Source organism: Strongylocentrotus purpuratus, unplaced genomic scaffold (genome assembly GCF_000002235.5).
Source record: "Strongylocentrotus purpuratus isolate Spur 01 unplaced genomic scaffold, Spur_5.0 spur5_scaffold_13, whole genome shotgun sequence".
In the NCBI taxonomy this organism is placed as follows: domain Eukaryota; kingdom Metazoa; phylum Echinodermata; class Echinoidea; order Camarodonta; family Strongylocentrotidae; genus Strongylocentrotus; species Strongylocentrotus purpuratus.
Genome location: NW_022145598.1, coordinates 22070778 through 22089650, shown reverse-complemented (window position 1 = coordinate 22089650; position 18873 = coordinate 22070778). Strand labels below are relative to the sequence as shown.

The 18873-nt window shown below is 38.7% G+C and overlaps 1 protein-coding gene across 2 annotated transcripts; it reads left to right on the top strand.

Moving 5' to 3' along the window:
- The first annotated feature begins 4390 nt into the window (after positions 1–4390).
- LOC105439615 (serine/threonine-protein kinase rio2-like) lies at positions 4391–18306 on the top strand. 2 transcript variants are annotated; one of them, XM_030983160.1, is made up of 8 exons: positions 4391–4478; positions 8718–8796; positions 11217–11471; positions 12771–12919; positions 13490–13584; positions 14385–14534; positions 17199–17334; positions 17841–18305. In XM_030983160.1, exons 1-8 carry the CDS (start codon positions 4410–4412, stop codon positions 17889–17891), a joined length of 984 nt encoding a protein of 327 aa, XP_030839020.1. In that variant the 5' UTR covers positions 4391–4409; the 3' UTR covers positions 17892–18305. The 2 variants fall into 2 exon arrangements, with proteins under 2 accessions (XP_030839020.1, XP_030839021.1); XM_030983161.1 differs by lacking the exon at positions 4391–4478 and adding an exon at positions 4598–4662 and having other exon boundaries at positions 17841–18306.
- The last annotated feature ends 567 nt before the right edge of the window (positions 18307–18873 follow it).

Sequence of the window (18873 nt, the reverse complement as noted above, 5' to 3'; positions counted from 1 at the left end):
AATTTGAATAATAAACACCAATTTCAGGCCGAAATGGTAAGGGCCGGGTGGTTCAGCATTTTGGAGGAAAATATTATATTTTTTGAATAGGCTAGTTTCCCCACAATGAATGTACATACATGCCATTAGATGGATCCTGACCCCCATATCCCTTTGAAAGGGGCGTAGGGGCAAATATTGTGATAATTTGAATAAACACCAATTTCAGGCCGAAATGGTAAGGGCCGGGGTGGTTCAGCATTTTGGAGGAAAATATTATATTTTTTGAATAGGCTAGTTTCCCCCACAATGAATGTACATACATGCCATTAGATGGATCCTGACCCCCATATCCCTTTGAAAGGGGCGTAGGGGCAAATATTGTGATAATTTGAATAAACAACAATTTCAGGCCGAAATGGTAAGGGCCGGGGTGGTTCAGCATTTTGGAGGAAAATAATTTTTTTTTTAATAGGCTAGTTTTCCACAATGAATGTACTACATGCCATTAGATGGATCCTGACCCCCATATCCCTTTGAAAGGGGCGTAGGGGCAAATATTGTGAAAATTTGAATAAACACCAATTTCAGGCCGAAATGGTAAGGGCCGGGGTGGTTCAGCATTTTGGAGGAAAAATTATATTTTTTGAATAGGCTAGTTTCCCCACAATGAATGTACATACATGCCATTAGATGGATCCTGACCCCCATACCTTTGAAAGGGGCGTAGGGGCAAATATTGTGATAATTTGAATAAACACCAATTTCAGGCCGAAATGGTAAGGGCCGGGGTGGTTCAGCATTTTGGAGGAAAATATTATTTTTTTGAATAGGCTAGTTTCCCCACAATGAATGTACATACATGCCATTAGATGGATCCTGACCCCCATATCCCTTTGGAAGGGGCGTAGTAGGGGCAAATATTGTAAAAATTTGAATTATCACAACTTTCGGGCCGAAATAGAAGGTTCGGGGTGGTTCAGCATTTTGGAGGAAAATATATTTTTATTGCCTCCGCCACCGAAGTGTGGTGCCGGAGGCATTATGTTTCGGGTGTCCGTCGTACATCCGTCCGTAGTCCGTCCCGTTTGACCGTTATCACAATATCTCAAGAACCATTTAGATTTAACTTAAGACTCGGGAATAGTATTTATCACCATAGGAAGACGATCTGATTAGATTTTGGAGTACGTAGGTCAAAGGTCACAGGTCACAGAGGTCAACTTATGAAATTCCTTGTATTGAGTTGTTAGCGCGATATCTCAAGAACCATGAGATTTGAACTTCAAACTTAAGGATAGTATGTATCACATAGGAAGACGATCTGATTAGATTTTGGAGCACGTTTGTCAAAGGTCAAGGGTCACAGAGGTCAACTTATGAAATTCCATACATTGAGATTGTTATCATGATATCTCAAGAACCACTGGAGATTTAAACTTCAACTTAGTGATAGTGTGTATCACTATAGGAAAACAATCTCATTACATTTTGGAGCACGTAGGTCAAGGTCAAGGGTCATAGAGGTCAACTTATGAAATTCCATACATTGAGATGTTTTATGATATCTCAAGAACCACTGGAGATGTAAAACTTCAAACTTAAGGATAGTATGTATTACCATAGGAAGACGATCTGATTAGATTTTGGAGCACGTAGGTCAAAGGTCAAGGGTCACAGAGGTCAACTCATGAAATTCCATACATTGAGATTGTTATCATAATATCTCAAGAACCACTGGAGATTTAAACTTTAAACTTAATGATAGTGTGTATCACCATAGGAAGACAATCTGATTAGATTTTGGAGCACGTAGGTCAAAGGTCAAGGGTCACAGAGGTCAACTTATGAAATTCCATACATTGAGATTGTTATCATGATATCTCAAGAACCACTGGAGATTTAAACTCCAAACTTGTTTAAATTGCTCTATGGCGGAGGCATCATTTTCGACTGCGCGCAGTCAAAATTCCATCTAGTTTAATAATAATATAATAATTATAATAATAATATAATGATTATAATAATAATGTGTCTTGGTCAACCAGTGCAGCCTCATCAGTATCAATACTCTTCTCACTGACGACCCTGCATTCATATTAGTCGAGCAAACTTTCTGTACCAAACTTGATCAAGTCCTGATTCGCACTTGTCCAAGTTTATGGCATGCTTTGTTGTTTGCAATGTTTTGTGACTACATATTATGGGGGGTGTTCACAAAGATCCTAAGTTATACCTTACTCTAAGTTGGACTTTAACATTATGGAGAGCCATTTGTAGCCTTACAATAGAATATATTCAAACTATATGCAAAAATTCAAGTATTTTAGACTTTTCATAAATTCCACACCAAGAACATGAAATCTCCTTGATAATAGAAAATATGAATGATTTGAATCAACATTTTATGCCTTTTAAAATAACTTTATATTTTAAAGATGCTAACAACTTTTCATAATTGTTAAGTCCAACTTAGAGGTAAGCAATGGGATCTTTGTGAAACACTCCCCTGATTCTACACTTGTACAAGTCTACATGTATGGCAAGCTTTGTAGCTTGCAATGCTCTATAACAATGCACCCTGACTCTCTTTTACAGCCAAAGAGCAGCTGCAGGAGAAGCCTTGTGGAATGCATGTCCAGCATCAACCACATGTATGACAGCTCTCAAGATGTGAGAGATGAAGATGATGATGGAGAGGAGAACGATGGAAGAGAGGTGGAAGAGGAGGAGGAGGAGGAGGAGGAGGAGGAGGGGGGTAGACTACCGGCCACACCTGCTCTGACCACCGAGATGATGACTTCCCAGATGTCCACATGGAGTACTCCGGGGAGTGGCACCAGGACACCCAGAACACCAAAGGTAGGTCATAATCAATGTAAGAGATATGAGTTCTGCAAGAGAGTGCAGAATGATGGAAGGGAGGAGGAGGAGGAGGAGGGTAGACTGCGGCCACGCCCGCTCTGACCATAGAGATGATGACTTCCCAGATGTCCACATGGAGTACTCCGGGGAGTGGCACCAGGACACCCAGAACACCAAAGGTAGGTCATAATCAATGTAAGAGATATGAGTTCTGCAAGAGAGTGCAGAATGATGGTAGAGAGGAGGAGGAGGAGGAGGGTAGACTGCCGGCCACGCCCGCTCTGACCATAGAGATGATGACTTCCCAGATGTCCACATGGAGTACTCTGGGGAGTGGCACCAGGACACCCAGAACACCAAAGGTAGGTCATAATCAATGTAAGAGATATGAGTTCAGCAAGAGAGTGCAGAATGATGGAAGGGAGGAGGAGGAGGAGGAGGAGGGTAGACTGCCGGCCACGCCCGCTCTGACCATCGAGATGATGACTTCCCAGATGTCCACATGGAGTACTCCGGGGAGTGGCACCAGGACACCCAGAACACCAAAGGTAGGTCATAATCAATGTAAGAGATATGAGTTCTGCAAGAGAGTGCAGAATGATGGAAGGGAGGAGGAGGAGGGTAGACTGCCGGCCACGCTCGCTCTGACCATAGAGATGATGACTTCCCAGATGTCCACATGGAGTACTCCAGGGAGTGGCACAAGGACACCCAGAACACCAAAGGTAGGTAATCAATGTAAGAGATATGAGTTCTGCAAGAGAGTGCAGAATGATGGTAGAGAGGAGGAGGAGGAGGAGGAGGGTAGACTGCTGGCCACGCCTGCTCTGACCATCGAGATGATGACTTCCCAGATGTCCACATGGAGTACTCCAGGGAGTGGCACAAGGACACCCAGAACACCAAAGGTAGGTCATAATCAATGTAAGAGATATGAGTTCTGCAAGAGAGTGCAGAATGATGGAAGGGAGGAGGAGGAGGAGGGTAGACTGCCGGCCACGCCCGCTCTGACCATCGAGATGATGACTTCCCAGATGTCCACATGGAGTACTCCAGGGAGTGGCACAAGGACACCCAGAACACCATAGGTAGGTCATAATCAATGTAAGAGATATGAGTTCTGCAAGAGAGTGCAGAATGATGGAAGGGAGGAGGAGGAGGAGGAGGGTAGACTGCCGGCCACGCCTGCTCTGACCATAGAGATGATGACTTCCCAGATGTCCACATGGAGTACTCCGGGGAGTGGCACAAGGACACCCAGAACACCAAAGGTAGGTCATAATCAATGTAAGAGATATGAGTTCTGCAAGAGAGTGCAGAATGATGGAAGGGAGGAGGAGGAGGGTAGACTGCCGGCCACGCCTGCTCTGACCATCGAGATGATGACTTCCCAGATGTCCACATGGAGTACTCCGGGGAGTGGCACAAGGACACCCAGAACACCAAAGGTAGGTCATAATCAATGTAAGAGATATGAGTTCTGCAAGAGAGTGCAGAATGATGGTAGAGAGGAGGAGGAGGAGGAGGAGGGTAGACTGCTGGCCACGCCTGCTCTGACCATCGAGATGATGACTTCCCAGATGTCCACATGGAGTACTCCAGGGAGTGGCACAAGGACACCCAGAACACCAAAGGTAGGTCATAATCAATGTAAGAGATATGAGTTCTGCAAGAGAGTGCAGAATGATGGAAGGGAGGAGGAGGAGGAGGAGGGTAGACTGCCGGCCACGCCCCGCTCTGACCATAGAGATGATGACTTCCCAGATGTCCACATGGAGTACTCCGGGGAGTGGCACCAGGACACCCAGAACACCAAAGGTAGGTCATAATCAATGTAAGAGATATGAGTTCTGCAAGAGAGTGCAGAATGATGGAAGGGAGGAGGAGGAGGAGGACGAGGAGGAGGAGGGTAGACTGCCGGCCACGCCCGCTCTGACCATCGAGATGATGACTTCCCAGATGTCCATACTGATTCAACATGTTATACACATGTAAATTATTTTGCAAAACAGTTCTAATTGCTGGTTCTTAGAAAAAAACAATGAGGGTGGAGAACAGGTGTTTCTAGCTACTGTAATTAAGTCATACTTAGAGCTGTTGAGGAGGGCTTGTCCAATGTCTTGATGAACTATAGCCTGATAGATAGATAGATAGATAGGTAGAGCTGTTGATTTAACTGAATTAAGGGGAGGGATGTTGGAGCAGTCACATTTGGGTAATTCCATAAATTAGGGACCCTTTGTGACATTTTTGGTGTCCCACTTACATAAGTAACCAAGACGTATTTGTGGCCCTGAGTAAAGACTTAGATAATGGAGCGAGATTGTTAAGTGATTCTATGTATGAGGATGCATTATTATGCTTGGAAAATCACTTTGCAATCTGTGATTTGGAATTCGTTACCAAAATATATTCTGCTTTGCAATAACCAAGATTATTCAAAAAATATCTGAAAATGTATTATTTGTCCAAATACTGACATAAAACATAACCATATTTTAGACTTTGCTGTTCCTCTGGCTTTTGTTGTTGTTTTTTTTTTTTTTTTTTTTAAATTTTTTATCCAGTGTTTGTTTTAAAATTTGTTTACATGTCTTTCAGTAACAGAATAAGTTGAAAAACCAAATGTTAATTTATACTTTTAGGGAATTTTTTTACAAGGCCCTTTGGGCTTATTTTAGTTCCCCTTTTCTCATTTCCGACTAGTAAATTCAGTATTTTTGATACTGTTAAGTTGTATGATTGCATGTAAGTTTTTATATAATGTATATTGTTGTTATGATCTTTGTTTTTATGGATATGGAAATAAATGAACAAATGAAAATGAAAATCTTACTCCACTATGTAAGTCTTAAATCAAGCCACAAATATGTGTGGGTTCCTTATGTAAGTGGGACACCAAAAATGTCACAAAGTGGGCCCCTAATTTATGGAATTACCCATTTATCTTGTTTATTCTTGTTATTGCAATATTTCAACAAAATTGGAGCCTTGAATTTAGGAATAGGCAAAGTGGATATGCTTGTTTTTTCTCTAAATTACGTCACTGTGATTGCAATTTTCAACATGTTCATTCATGTTAGTACCAGCATATCATTGCAAGGTTACTATAATCATTTTAATCACTCTTTATTCAAAGAAAACACATAACTGACTCTGATCAAGTCTAATTTTAGACGTAATGACTCTACATGGCCTCTACATGTACATCTAGATTTTGCTTGAATGTGAATTCCTCTTGCATGTGCATGTGCAGTGTCCATTTCCTTGTTTCATTCTAATAAATGTACATGTATGTGTAAATGGACACTCGTACCTATCTTTTGAGACCACACAGGGGAAGCGGAGAGACATGGCCACTGTGAACATGTGGCCTTAAAGAGAAGGTTGAGTTCTGGGAAGAGGTGAAAAATGATTTGTGAGCGTTATCATAGTTATTATGCAAGTGTGGAAGAATTACATCAGATAAATCATGTTCCCTGCAAAACATAGCTCTTTAACTACCTCAATATTTTAAGTATGGTATGTAACAGCATCAAATCGGGACAGAATTTTATGCCACATGTCCATGTAGGCCCATATACATCTCTCTGTGTACAGTGATTGTAACTTTACCAAGACTGGGGCCAAATTTCTGATCATTTTGATGATTCCAGAACCTTGATGTACACACCAATGCTTATATGCTAGATGATCAACCTTGATTGATTCCACACCGTTTCTTTACTATGCAATCGCATGACCAGAACTCAACTTTATCTTTAATAGAGAGGTTCTACAATACATATTTGAGTAAATACCAGTTCTTTTACCAATTGTTTACAGATATTGGTTAGTTTTTTTTGTCTCCTCTTTTTCCATTCCAACTGACATGCACGTGCACATAAACATGCTACATTTACTCTTGCTTGTAAAGATGCAAATTCATTTTTATGCCAACCACACAATGTAGGTATAAACTGTAAGTGTACCTACATGTATTTCTATTTTCTTGTTTTCTGCGTAGATGTAAATTCCTTGTGATAATAATAAAAATATGCAACAAAACTTTTATAGCACATACTAATACCATGTTTCTAAAGTGCATATTAAGATAATGGGAGTGAAAGGGAAAGGGAGGCGGGGGGGGGGGGGGGGGGGGGGGGGGGGGTGGGGGGGGGGGGGAAGAGAGAGAGAGAGAGAGAGAGAGGGAGGGAGGAAGGGAGAAAGGGAGATCATTAACCATACCCAAATTTCTACCATTATGTCTTTAAATAAATATTAGAAAGAGACATTGATGAACTCATTATTGGATGACAGAAATATCAAAGTATGTACATTGTAATCTTATGACATGATTAATAATATTAGAGCTACCGTATATGTTTGTTTGTTAGGGTACATATCCCTTGTGGAGAGCCAGGAGGGCGTTTACTCCACGTTAAAGTATATGAGATAATGCCCTTCTGGCTCCAAACAGATGATATGTTATGAATATTGTTCTTTATTTGTGGGAAAGCCCCCTCCCCTCCCCTTCCTTAGAAGCAGAAAACAATGATAACTAGATTTGTAATACTTGTTTGGTACAAGTATAGGTGGGCTGGTCCAGCTAACATTTTAGACAAAATGAAGGGCACATTTGAGATAGCTAATTGTCTCAGCTACATCATACTCGAAGTTCAGCGTAAATGAAGCTAAAATGACGTAGATGTTGCCCGCGAAAGACGGGAATGTAGAATCGAGTTTTGAGAAAAAGTCATGTCCCATAGAGAATACACGCAAAATGTGAAAAATTGACATGCCTCCTTTTTATCGCAAAAATACGCCATGATACCTTTGTCAAAATGAAGAATAGTACTGACTGCATTTGTAGAAATTTGTCTCAGCTAGAACATATTAAAATTTGGAAGAAAATTGATCAATATTTACAGAGATACAATCAATTTTCCATAAATATGCTGACGTCATAATATGCAAATTGGAATTTTGAGTTCGGAGGCCATTATGATGACGTCATGAGTTAATTGAGGGTCAAATGAGACATGAAACAATATTTCCGAATCATACTCTTTTAAAATATGAAAACAAATTGGGGTCACCTTGCATCCTAAAGAGCTACAATGGATTTTGTATAGGCGTGTTTTTGCCCATATATGCTATGTATTACAAGAGCTCGCGCGCATGGAGATTTATGTTAAACGGTCGATCATTCCGTTATTAATAGTCATAAAGAGACAAACATGGTATCAATATGTTTGTAAATATATGTGGTATATTATGAAAGAAAAAAAAAAGGCAATTCAATTTGTGCAAAAGTTTTACGCGCGAAAACGCGCGCGCATGCTCGTACGCGCGATTTTTTATAAAATGCTTAGAATGGCCTAAAACGTATGCAAAATGATTTTCAGACGATTTTGAGCATTTCAAAATTTTGCGCGCGCATTGACGCGCGGACGTACGCGCACACGCGCGCGTTATTTGACCTTTTATTGACCGGACGGATATTGACCTTGATCATGATAAATATGAACGAGAAATACCTTTTGGTTATGAAGATATGATCATGAGTTGATTTTCGTAAAATTTTACAAAATGGCGCCTAGATGACGTCATCAGTGAAGGTCAATGTTGAAAACGTTATTGTGCTTTGTACATATGTCTATACATATGTGTGCCAAATTTCTAGGCATTTGATTGAGCCATTTCCAAGTTATCTTGTTCACAAAAAAGTGGTTAGAAATAAGAAAAATATATAATAAATAAAGGCAATTCTAACGAAATTATAAGGTGGTCTGTACGTTATACAGCCCACCTGAAAATTGTCGGTCGCACTGAAAAGCACCATTTTTGATGCACATTTGACAATGTTTTTGTCTTTCCTTTTATATTTTCAGCAAGTTTCGTTTGTTGACGAGCTGGAAAGTTTGGGATCTGAAAGAGAAGGAGACTTTGAGATGGAATGTCCAGTTTCAGGTATCTAATTGCACATTTTTGGCTGCCCCCAAGCAGCCTGCTTCTGCCATTGACAATATGTAGCTTTTATGGACTCCTTGTGGGCAGCCAACAATATATTCAAATTTTTCTAATTAATTTACCCTAATGCATACCTGCCAACCCTTCCGAATAATCCAGAATATTCTGTTTTTCTGGATTTTTAGGACCCCAAAATCCAAAATTTCGATTTTTTTTTTTTCTTCTTCATGTTGTTGTTGCTTAAACCAAATTAAGCATGTTTTATCATATGCCGCGATGTGAGAGTTCACATATTGCGTGCGTTGAAGGGCTGCATGATTGAGCAGCGAATTTGTATTCGCTTTTTTGCACAGATTTACCGCATATTGCCAGTTACACTGCCGCTGCCTGATAAGGGTACATTTCTTATTTTCGAAGACATACCGTACTAAAAATTCTTAATTCTCATTTTCAAATGTTGGCAGGTATGTTAATGTTTGTCCAGTTTTAGGCATCTGATGATTATGATGATGATGATGATGGTGGTGATGACAATGATGATGATGATGATGATGGTGATGATGGTGATGATGATGATGATGATGGTGATGATGGTGATGATGGTGATGATGATGGTGATGATGGTGATGATGATGATGATGATGATGATGGTGATGATGGTGATGATGATGATGATGATGATGATGGTGATGATGGTGATGATGATGATGATGATGATGATGATGGTGATGATGGTGATGATGATGATGATGATGGTGATGATGATGATGGTGATGATGATGGTGATGATGATGATGATGATGATGATAAAAACACCAAGAACAACAAGAAAGATGACACTAACAACAACAGTAACAAAACAACAACAAAAACAACAATCATAACATTTATATAGCACTTGATATAATATTTAAGTTTCTGAGTGCTTTACTATTACTATCCCGGCATTAATTGAGCTACTCTAATAAGGTGCTCTTATATTCATGGAATTTTTTCCTACTGGGCACCCATTTACATCACCTGGTTTGAGAGTGGCGTATGTAGATTAATGTCTGATATAAAAATTGCTCGCATCATAGTTCCATAAATTTGGGCCATTCATCTGTTGCATAGCAAGTCCATGTCATGATAGCTCATATCAGGTAGTGTCTATGGGTAATGTGAGTTATACAAAACTAAACTATTATCAACCGGTTAAAATTACATCTGGCCCTGAAGGCTCGGATTGGGTTAGATACACCGAATCCCAATGATATTTATTATGGTCTACATGTAAGCTACGAAGAGAAAAAAAAAAGAAAAGAAAAGAAAAACATATTTGGACTTGATGAGGAACTAGGATCGAAGAAAACCAGTCATGAAAAAGCTCATCCATTTCTATTAGGAGCTTTGTGGCATTATTCAGTAGGTACCAGTTACAATCCCAAATTGTCTACATATGTCTACTTGATTGCAGTGTGGGTGTCAATCTAGCCGTCTAGATTGAAAGTGGAATTGATAGTCAGGTTGTGGTTTTCAACCCATATGAAACTGATACTGGATGTAAATTCCACAGGGTGTATTAAATGCCCAGGTCAGTGTTCATTACCAGGGCTTGTATGTACAAGGGACATACCATCTTTCCTGGATATACCTGGTATGTGTATCCAGGGTGCCATAAATTTCAAGGGCATGCAGGTAATGGTATTCTTACTTAACCCATTCCATGCCGTGAGTGTCAAATATCTCCCCAGAATTTTAGTGTTGAACTAAGAGGTTCGTGGTCCAGTGGTTTAAGTACATGACTTGAAAGTCAAAGGCTGTGGGTTTGTTCTCCTACACAGCACTGATATCATTTGGAAAGGCATTTATCTGCATTTGCCACCCAGGAGAGAAACGAGGACCTGGTAGGATGACGAAAGTCTTTGTGTTGGTAATTGCCATATATGCCCTCAAGGTGACCAAAAAGTAGGAATAATCCCCAGGGAGTGGAGATGGTGCACACTGTGAGTGCACGGATCCGATGACTGGGTAATAGTATCTGTAAAGCATTTAGAGACAGTATTTCATATTAAGTGCTATATAAATCCAGATACTTAATACTATTATTATTATCATATATGTTTGGACTATAGAGCGCTTTTTTTCTTTCAGAAAAAGAACAAAGGTTCATAATATTACGTCAGTCTATGGAGACTCAACTAATTACACGTTATGAAACGATGGATTGTTTAACTCATCTGGAAGTTAATTCCCATGCAGTATATTTTTTGCCCAATTTAAAGTGAGACAAAGTGTTTTTTATGTCAAAATCTAACTCGTTAAGTTAATCTATGATCATTGCCCCCCCCCCCCCCCCTCAACATGAAAAAAGGAAAAAAGGAAAAAAATTGAAAGGGCATTAGATAACCATTTTTATTTATCATATGACGTGTTTACAGGTCCATCTAAGAGTATAAGACCATCTGAATCCTCTCTGAAAAGGAAGTATGCCAACCTTCTCTTAGATGAAGACGATGATGAGGACAATGATGAGGATGTCGATCTCGAGGACGATGAGGAGGAGGAGGAGGATGCTGTTGTTGATCAAGGGGATGGCCAAAGAAGTAAGGACAAGCAGCGTGGATTGAATCTAAGCTTAGGACAGACCTCCTTCCTGGAACCCACAGTACTGTTCAAGGCTAATGAACCAAAAGGTAATTCTTTTTTACTGGCTTTTGTTATAATTTCAGCGCATAAATTTGTCTTGGTTTCATACCCCTGATATGGAATGGTGCAATCATTTAGAAGCTCTAGACTGCATGGATCCCATGATTCATTACACCATGTGATTTGTGTTCACCTGTTATCTTAGGCATGTTGTCAGACAAAGAGTCTTGTAGATATTCTCCCTCATTCATTCAAGTCCCTCTGCAAGTAAGACTCAAATCTGTAACACTGTTATCTTAATATATTATACACAGGTACAGCAATAAAGTAGGCCGGATATGAGTGATAAGATGTGGTTTGTTTATTTTACCTGACTGCTATTAAATAAAGCATGTGTATGCTTGGAAGTAAGTAAGTAACCAGGGGGCAGAAGACTTTAAGTCCTTTCCAAGTGATTTGGTAATGGGGATTAATGCCTTACTTAAGGGCACTACCGCATCAACTTGGTTACGAACCCAAGACCTCCCGGTTATGAGACCACTGCTCGCTACCTCTGAGCTATCGCTCCTCAAGGTTGTAAGGTGCTAGGATAAGAATGTACTAATTTTCATAAGGCCATGTGAACTATTTCTCATCACAAGATGTACTATGATCCAACCAATTGTATTAAATTCTTTTTCATGACAGATATGCAGTGAATCTTGATTATAAATACTAACAAGAAGGGTGTGTTTTATCTTATAGGTCTATGGTATTCATGTACACTGTACATGTATTAATGAGAAACAGGGCAAGGGAAGCATTACAGAATGTAGCCTTTACTGTACAGATCAGTGGTCCTTTCATACAGGTGGTTGCTGAAGCAGATTAGACTGTTTGACTGCTTTCATCTTATCCTAATCTTGTCCCATTCTCACTACAATTGATGATGGAGGCACGATAGCTCAGTCGGTAGAGTAGTGGTCTCGTAATACGGCGACCCAGTTTCGAAATCAAGTCGATGTGCTAGTATCCTTTGGTAAGGCATTAATCCTCATTACCAGGTCCCTCGGAGAGGACCTAAAGCCATCGGTCCTCTTGTTGATTACTAACAAGCATTTATGCTTTCTTAGCAGTCAGGTAAAATAACCACCACTACTACTAATTTGTCACAGGTGAAGCAGAGCTAAGTGAACACTCTGGTGAGGATGGCATCAGTGATCATTCATCTCATCTTAATCTTGTCCCATTCTCACTACTATTATTCACAGGTGAAGCAGAGCTAAGTGAACACTCTGGTGAGGATGGCATCAGTGATCATCCATCTCATCTTAATCTTGTCCCATTCTCACTACTATTTGTCACAGGTGAAGCAGAGCTGAGTGAACACTCCGGTGAGGATGGCATCAGTGATCATTCCATCTCATCGTCCTGGGGTCACAACATGGACTTCCCTGCCATGCAGATGCCTGAAATGTTTGGATTCATGAGAAACAGACTCAAGCAAAAGATGATGGTAAAGTTTGTACAAAGTGCTCTTGAATGATAGTGGTGGTGGTGATGTTGGTGGTTGAGATGGTGGTGGTGATGGTGATGGTGATGGTGATGGTGATGGTGAACTGATGGTGATGGTGATGGTGATGATGATGATGATGACGATGATGATGATGACGATGGTAATGGCAATGGCGATGATGATATTGGTGATGATGATGATGATGACGATGACGATGGTAATGGCAATGGTGATGATAGTGATGTTGAAGATGATGATTATGATTATGATTATGATGATGATGAAAATTATAATGATGGTGATGTTGTTGGTTGAGATGGTGATGATGATGATGATGATGATGTTAATGGTAATGGTTTCTTTCGCGGCCTGTCTGTCAATCAAATGGTGATGATAACAATGGAGAGGATGAAAACAGTGAACATGATATTGATGGTAATGAAAGCAGATGAAGGGAAGGATAATAATGATGATGCTGATGCTAATGATGGGTGGTGATGATTATGATGGTAACATAATTATTTATCATTGATAACAAATATATGCACTTTGTGTTTCTTATTTTATCAGGAGAAGAGAAACCAATCTCAGCAGCTCACAGAGTCTGCTATTCAATCAACTCAAAACCAGATGAACAAACTCTTTTTGGAACTCCACAAAGCAAGGTAAATCAAAATAAATATTTGATTCACTGATTTTCCATAATATATCATTGTATTTGAACTAGTTATTCAATCAGGAAGAAATTCCTTGAATGCTTAAGAACCTTTTCACGGTAGTTTGGCTAAAGCTGGGGTAATAATATGATTGCAGGGCCCTCAGGGAGAACAATATTAATACTGATGAGGCTACCCTGGATAAACAATTCATGGTATTATTATCAGCATAGATTTGTTTGCCGACCTGATTTTGAGATGTATATAAATTCTGCTCAAATTAAATACGAGGTGTGAAACAAAAATAGCAACTGCCGAAGGTGCTGCTGGTGTCCCTTGTACCTATGGTGTAAATACTTGGCCGGTGATACAACGGGTTCTAGGTTCAAGTCCTAGCAATTATTGTACTTGATGCTGATAATTTGCTCAAAACTCTTTGGAAACACACAAGGATAATGATAATAATAATAATATGGATATTTATATAGCGCCCGTATCCGCCAGGCTCTGAAGCTCTTGGTGCTTTACACATATTACCCTGGTTGTAGCTGAGCTGCCAAAGAAACTAGCACTTAAGCATATCAGGTACCAATCCACACCTGTGTGGAGAGTGGCAAATGTAGATTAAGGTCTTGCCAAAGGACATTAGTGCTGCGGCAGGGCTTGAACCTTGTACCTTGTGATCTGCAGTCGGGTGACTTATCCACCAGACCACAATACCTCTACAACGTGAAACAATCTCTATATGCACAGAATATTGTTGGTATTATCATTATGATTATTATCATTAAACATTTTTCTTAAATCAGACAAAGGAGCCAGAATGCGTTCCAGGACAAGCTGCTGACAGAGTTGGTCGGCATGGAGAGAAATCTGGAGAAACTCGACAAGATTCAAGCCCAGAATGAACAAATCCTCAAACAATACGCCAAGAAGTCCACGCAACACGTAGAACAGCAGTAAGTATATTGTTTAGATTGCTTAGGGTAGCTGCATGAAACATAGTGGTTTGCAGAGTTGGTAAATACATGTACTATCTCGATTAGGCTTAATTTTATGTAAATTTTCTTCAAGATGTGTCTGTATGTCATAAGATATAGAAAGGTTTCATTTTATTCATCTACATCAGTGGTTTTTAAGGTTGTTTACCTCAAAATGTAAGAACAAGGCTTTATATGCACTTCATGTAAATTGGATTGTGTAGAAAATTTAAAAGTCAACCTCCCAGTAATGTAAGAAATTTCTTATAACTTTAGAAATTGTTCAATCTTGCAGCTTGGTTAGGGAGTATGATCCATAAATGGAGAAACATCCTATTTACAGTACAAAAGAATCTAAGCTCATAACTCTTAGACTTTGATTTAAAAAAAAATTGGTTGTGAGATTGGTTTTATTGTAGAAATGAAAAAGGTTACGATTTTGTTTTAATTGAAAAATTCTGCATGATCTATTTATTTTCCCTACATTATGTAGCTGTCAAAATTGTTCTAACCGACTCCCACTCCATACTTGATCTAATTTTATTCCCTCAATGCCATAGCTGTCTAAAAGGTGTTATTAGGTCAACCACTAATCAATCCATTTGACACATGGTATCTATTCAATAACTAGCCCCTCCTTGTTTCAACTCCATCAATCAATATTCCTAGCATGACAGCTAAGCTGTAGGCCTTAACGCTTTAAAGATAAAGCTGAGTTCGTCATGCAATTGCATTGTGAAAGAAACGGTGTTGAATCGATCAGAAAAGGTTGATCATCTAGCACATAAGTATTGGTGTGTACTGCACGGTTCTAGAATCATCAAAATGATAAGAAATTTGGCCCAGTCTTGGTAAAGAAACTGTACACAGAAATATGTAAATGGGACTACATGAACATGTGGCATAAAATCCATCCCAATTCTTATGCTATATCACATGCCAAATTTAGAATATTAAGGCATTTGAAGAGCCATGCTTTTCAGGGAACAATTTTGTATCTGAAGTTCTTCCACACTTAATAAAAACAATGAAAACGCTCACAAATTATTTTTCACCTCTTCCCAGAACTCAACCTCGTCTTTAAATGCCACCCAAATAAGCACTGTGCCGCATAGAATTTTTCATGGGATAGATGAACCAAAGGCTTCAAGATTGTTTTACTGTTTCTAGTGCTAGATCAATCTGTAATGGTGGCGTAGAACTGGAACACTAATTATTCATTTCATTTCATTTCATTTCATTTCATTTTATTTCTTTCGTCATATAAAAAACATACATGATTATAACATTGATATTTACAGATAAGTAAAGAACATACAAATAACATAACGAAAGACAAACATAAAATAGAAATATATATACAAATGAGGAACCAGCAAGAAAGAACAAATAAGTCTTGTGTGGGGCTGGTCCCTAGCGACAATTTTAACCTATAACACTTAACACCTAACACCTAACAACTAACACCTAACATCTAACATCTAACACCTGATTGCATATATAAAAAAATTACCGGGTTATTTTTATGTCCAGTGAGCATAAAAAGAAAATATATATTTGCTTTGCTTACTTGTATTTGCAAAATGTCTAACTTCAAAGCAAGATCCAAACCAATGTCTACCCCTATGCCCAAACTAAGCCAAAGCTCAAACCACATAAAGCAAAGGTTGTCAAGAGTAGTTTCCAGATCATCTAACAAGGTGTTCAAAGAATATGTTATGCAGTGACTCTATATGTGTTGTAGGTCCTACTTGTATTGACCTTCATACAAGTATAAATTTTCAGCTTTTTCAAAACATTCTTCATAGCGAGGAGAGAGCTGATAGTACAATAGAGAATTCAATGGAATATCTTCAACAGGTTGTTAAAAACACAATAAAGAGCTTTTATAACACTGTTTTTACATCTACTGTAGAACTTAATCGTGATGACTTTCATCCATGTTTAAATCGTAAAGATCTTGAAAGTATCATTCCTGTAGAGGGCTGATATTGTTGAAGACAATGTGATAGCTTCCCTTTAAGCAGTCATTAATTAGGAGATAAGATATTTTGGGGGTGTTTTTACATCTTCTATAGATCATTGTCATGCAGATTTTGTTTCAATTTTCAGTTTGTCAAAATTTGGTGATTAAAATGCAGCCTTTCTTGAGAAGGGTGATATTTTATGAGAGAACTTGATATATTTTCTTTAACAGCTCATTAATTAAGAGATAAAGAACATTTTGTTGAGTTGTTTTATATCTTTAGATCATCATTCTATCGATCTTCATGTATTTTACTATTTAGCTTGTCCAGAGTTGAGGAGTTACATGTACATGCAGTTTTTCTTATGAAGGGTGATAATCTAGGAGAGAATGTGATAGATTCTCTTCAACAGCTCATTAATAAGGAGATGAGGAGACATATTGTTGGGTTGTTCTACATCTTCTTTAGATCTTCATTTTATAAATTTTCATGTATTTTAATATTTAGCTTGTTCAGAGTTAAGGAGTTACATGCAGCCTTTCTTTAAAAGGGTGATAGTATAAGAAAGAATGTTATAGATTGTCTTCAAAAGGTCAGATGATGAACAATCTATTAGGTTGCTTTACATCTTCTTTGGATCATCATTCTATCAATCTTCATCTATTTTACCTTTAAGCTTGTCCAGAGTGGAGGAGTTGCATGCAGGGTTCCTGGAGAAGAGTGCCTGCCTAGGAGAGAATGTTGTAGAATCTCTCCAGCACGTTGTAAATAAGGAGATGAAGAACATGCTCAAGAAAATGATGCAAGATATGGTAAGAGACAGTCAAGTCCAAGATATGAAATCTTTTTTTCTCCCTTTTTGTATACAGAGTAGTGCAAATGAAATGAAAATAAAACTGTTATTTAGTGTCATTCCAACTTTAATATCGGAGGCTGTCAACATGATACATGCAGAACCATTGGATATTTGTTAATCTATATTTGCCACTCTCCACCCAGGTGTAAATGGGTACCTGATATGAGCACTAGTTACTTTGGCAGCTCTGCTACAACCAGGGTTATATGTGTAAAGCGCCATGAGCCAATTATCTCAATTGTTCAGCAATGTGTGTAACTGGACGAAGGTGTTATCAAATTGGATAACGAATATATTCCAAATGATATATTTTTTTTCAAGTAAAATGGAATCTTGTGAAACAGCAATAAAGAAAAAAAAACATAAACAGCACAAAAAACAAAGCAACAACAGTACATGAAGATATTCTGATTTTGGTTTAACCAGTTTTTAACAGACAGTTTTCTTTTTGTTCCTATCTAGCAACAAGAACAGATGAAGAAAACCATGCAGTCTCTCTTTCTCTTGCGATGATCAGCAGCTGATGATATCAATACTTAACACCTTAGGAGGTATCTCTCTCTTCCTGTGTTCATAACGTTCCAACCTGATTCATTTCATCGCACAAATCAATGCACATTCATTTGAAGACGGTTGATTATATCTAGAGTATTTGCTTGTTTAAAGCTTCTAAATTTTGAATGAATTTGTATCTGCTTGTGTTATGATTTGAATTGAATGACAATGAAGTTGAAACACAGTCTTTCTTTCACCAGCGATGATCAAAAGCTAACGATATCAATGCTTTATATTTGACAAGTATTTTCCCTTTTTTTAATTGCTGAAGCAGCATCAAAATTGAAACCAGATTTATTTTCATCACTGTAAAAAATGGATGTACAGTCATATAAAGATAGTTTATTATACCTAGAGAATTTCTTTGTTTGATGCTTCTAAAGCAACTTTTTATGCCTCCGCCACCGAAGGTGGTGCCGGAGGCATCATGTTTTCGGGTTGTCCGTCCGTACGTCCGTCCGTCCGTCGTACCGTACGTCCGTCCGTACGTCCGTCCCGTTTGACCGTTATCACAATATCTCAAGAACCATTTAAGATTTAAACTTAAGACTCGGGAATAGTATTTATCACCATAGGAAGACGATCTGATTAGATTTTGGAGTACGTAGGTCAAAGGTCACAGGTCACAGAGGTCAACTTATGAAATTCCTTGTATTGAGATTGTTATCATGATATCTCAAGAACCACTGGAGATTTAAACTTCAAACTTAGTGATAGTGTGTATCACTATAGGAAAACAATCTGATTAGATTTTGGAGCACGTATGTCAAAGGTCAAGGGTCACAGAGGTCAACTTATGAAATTCCATACATTGAGATTGTTATCATGATATCTCAAGAACCACTGGAGATTTAATTTCAAACTTAGTGATAGTGTGTATCACTATAGGAAAACAATCTGATTAGATTTTGGAGCACGTAGGTCAAAGGTCAAGGGTCAC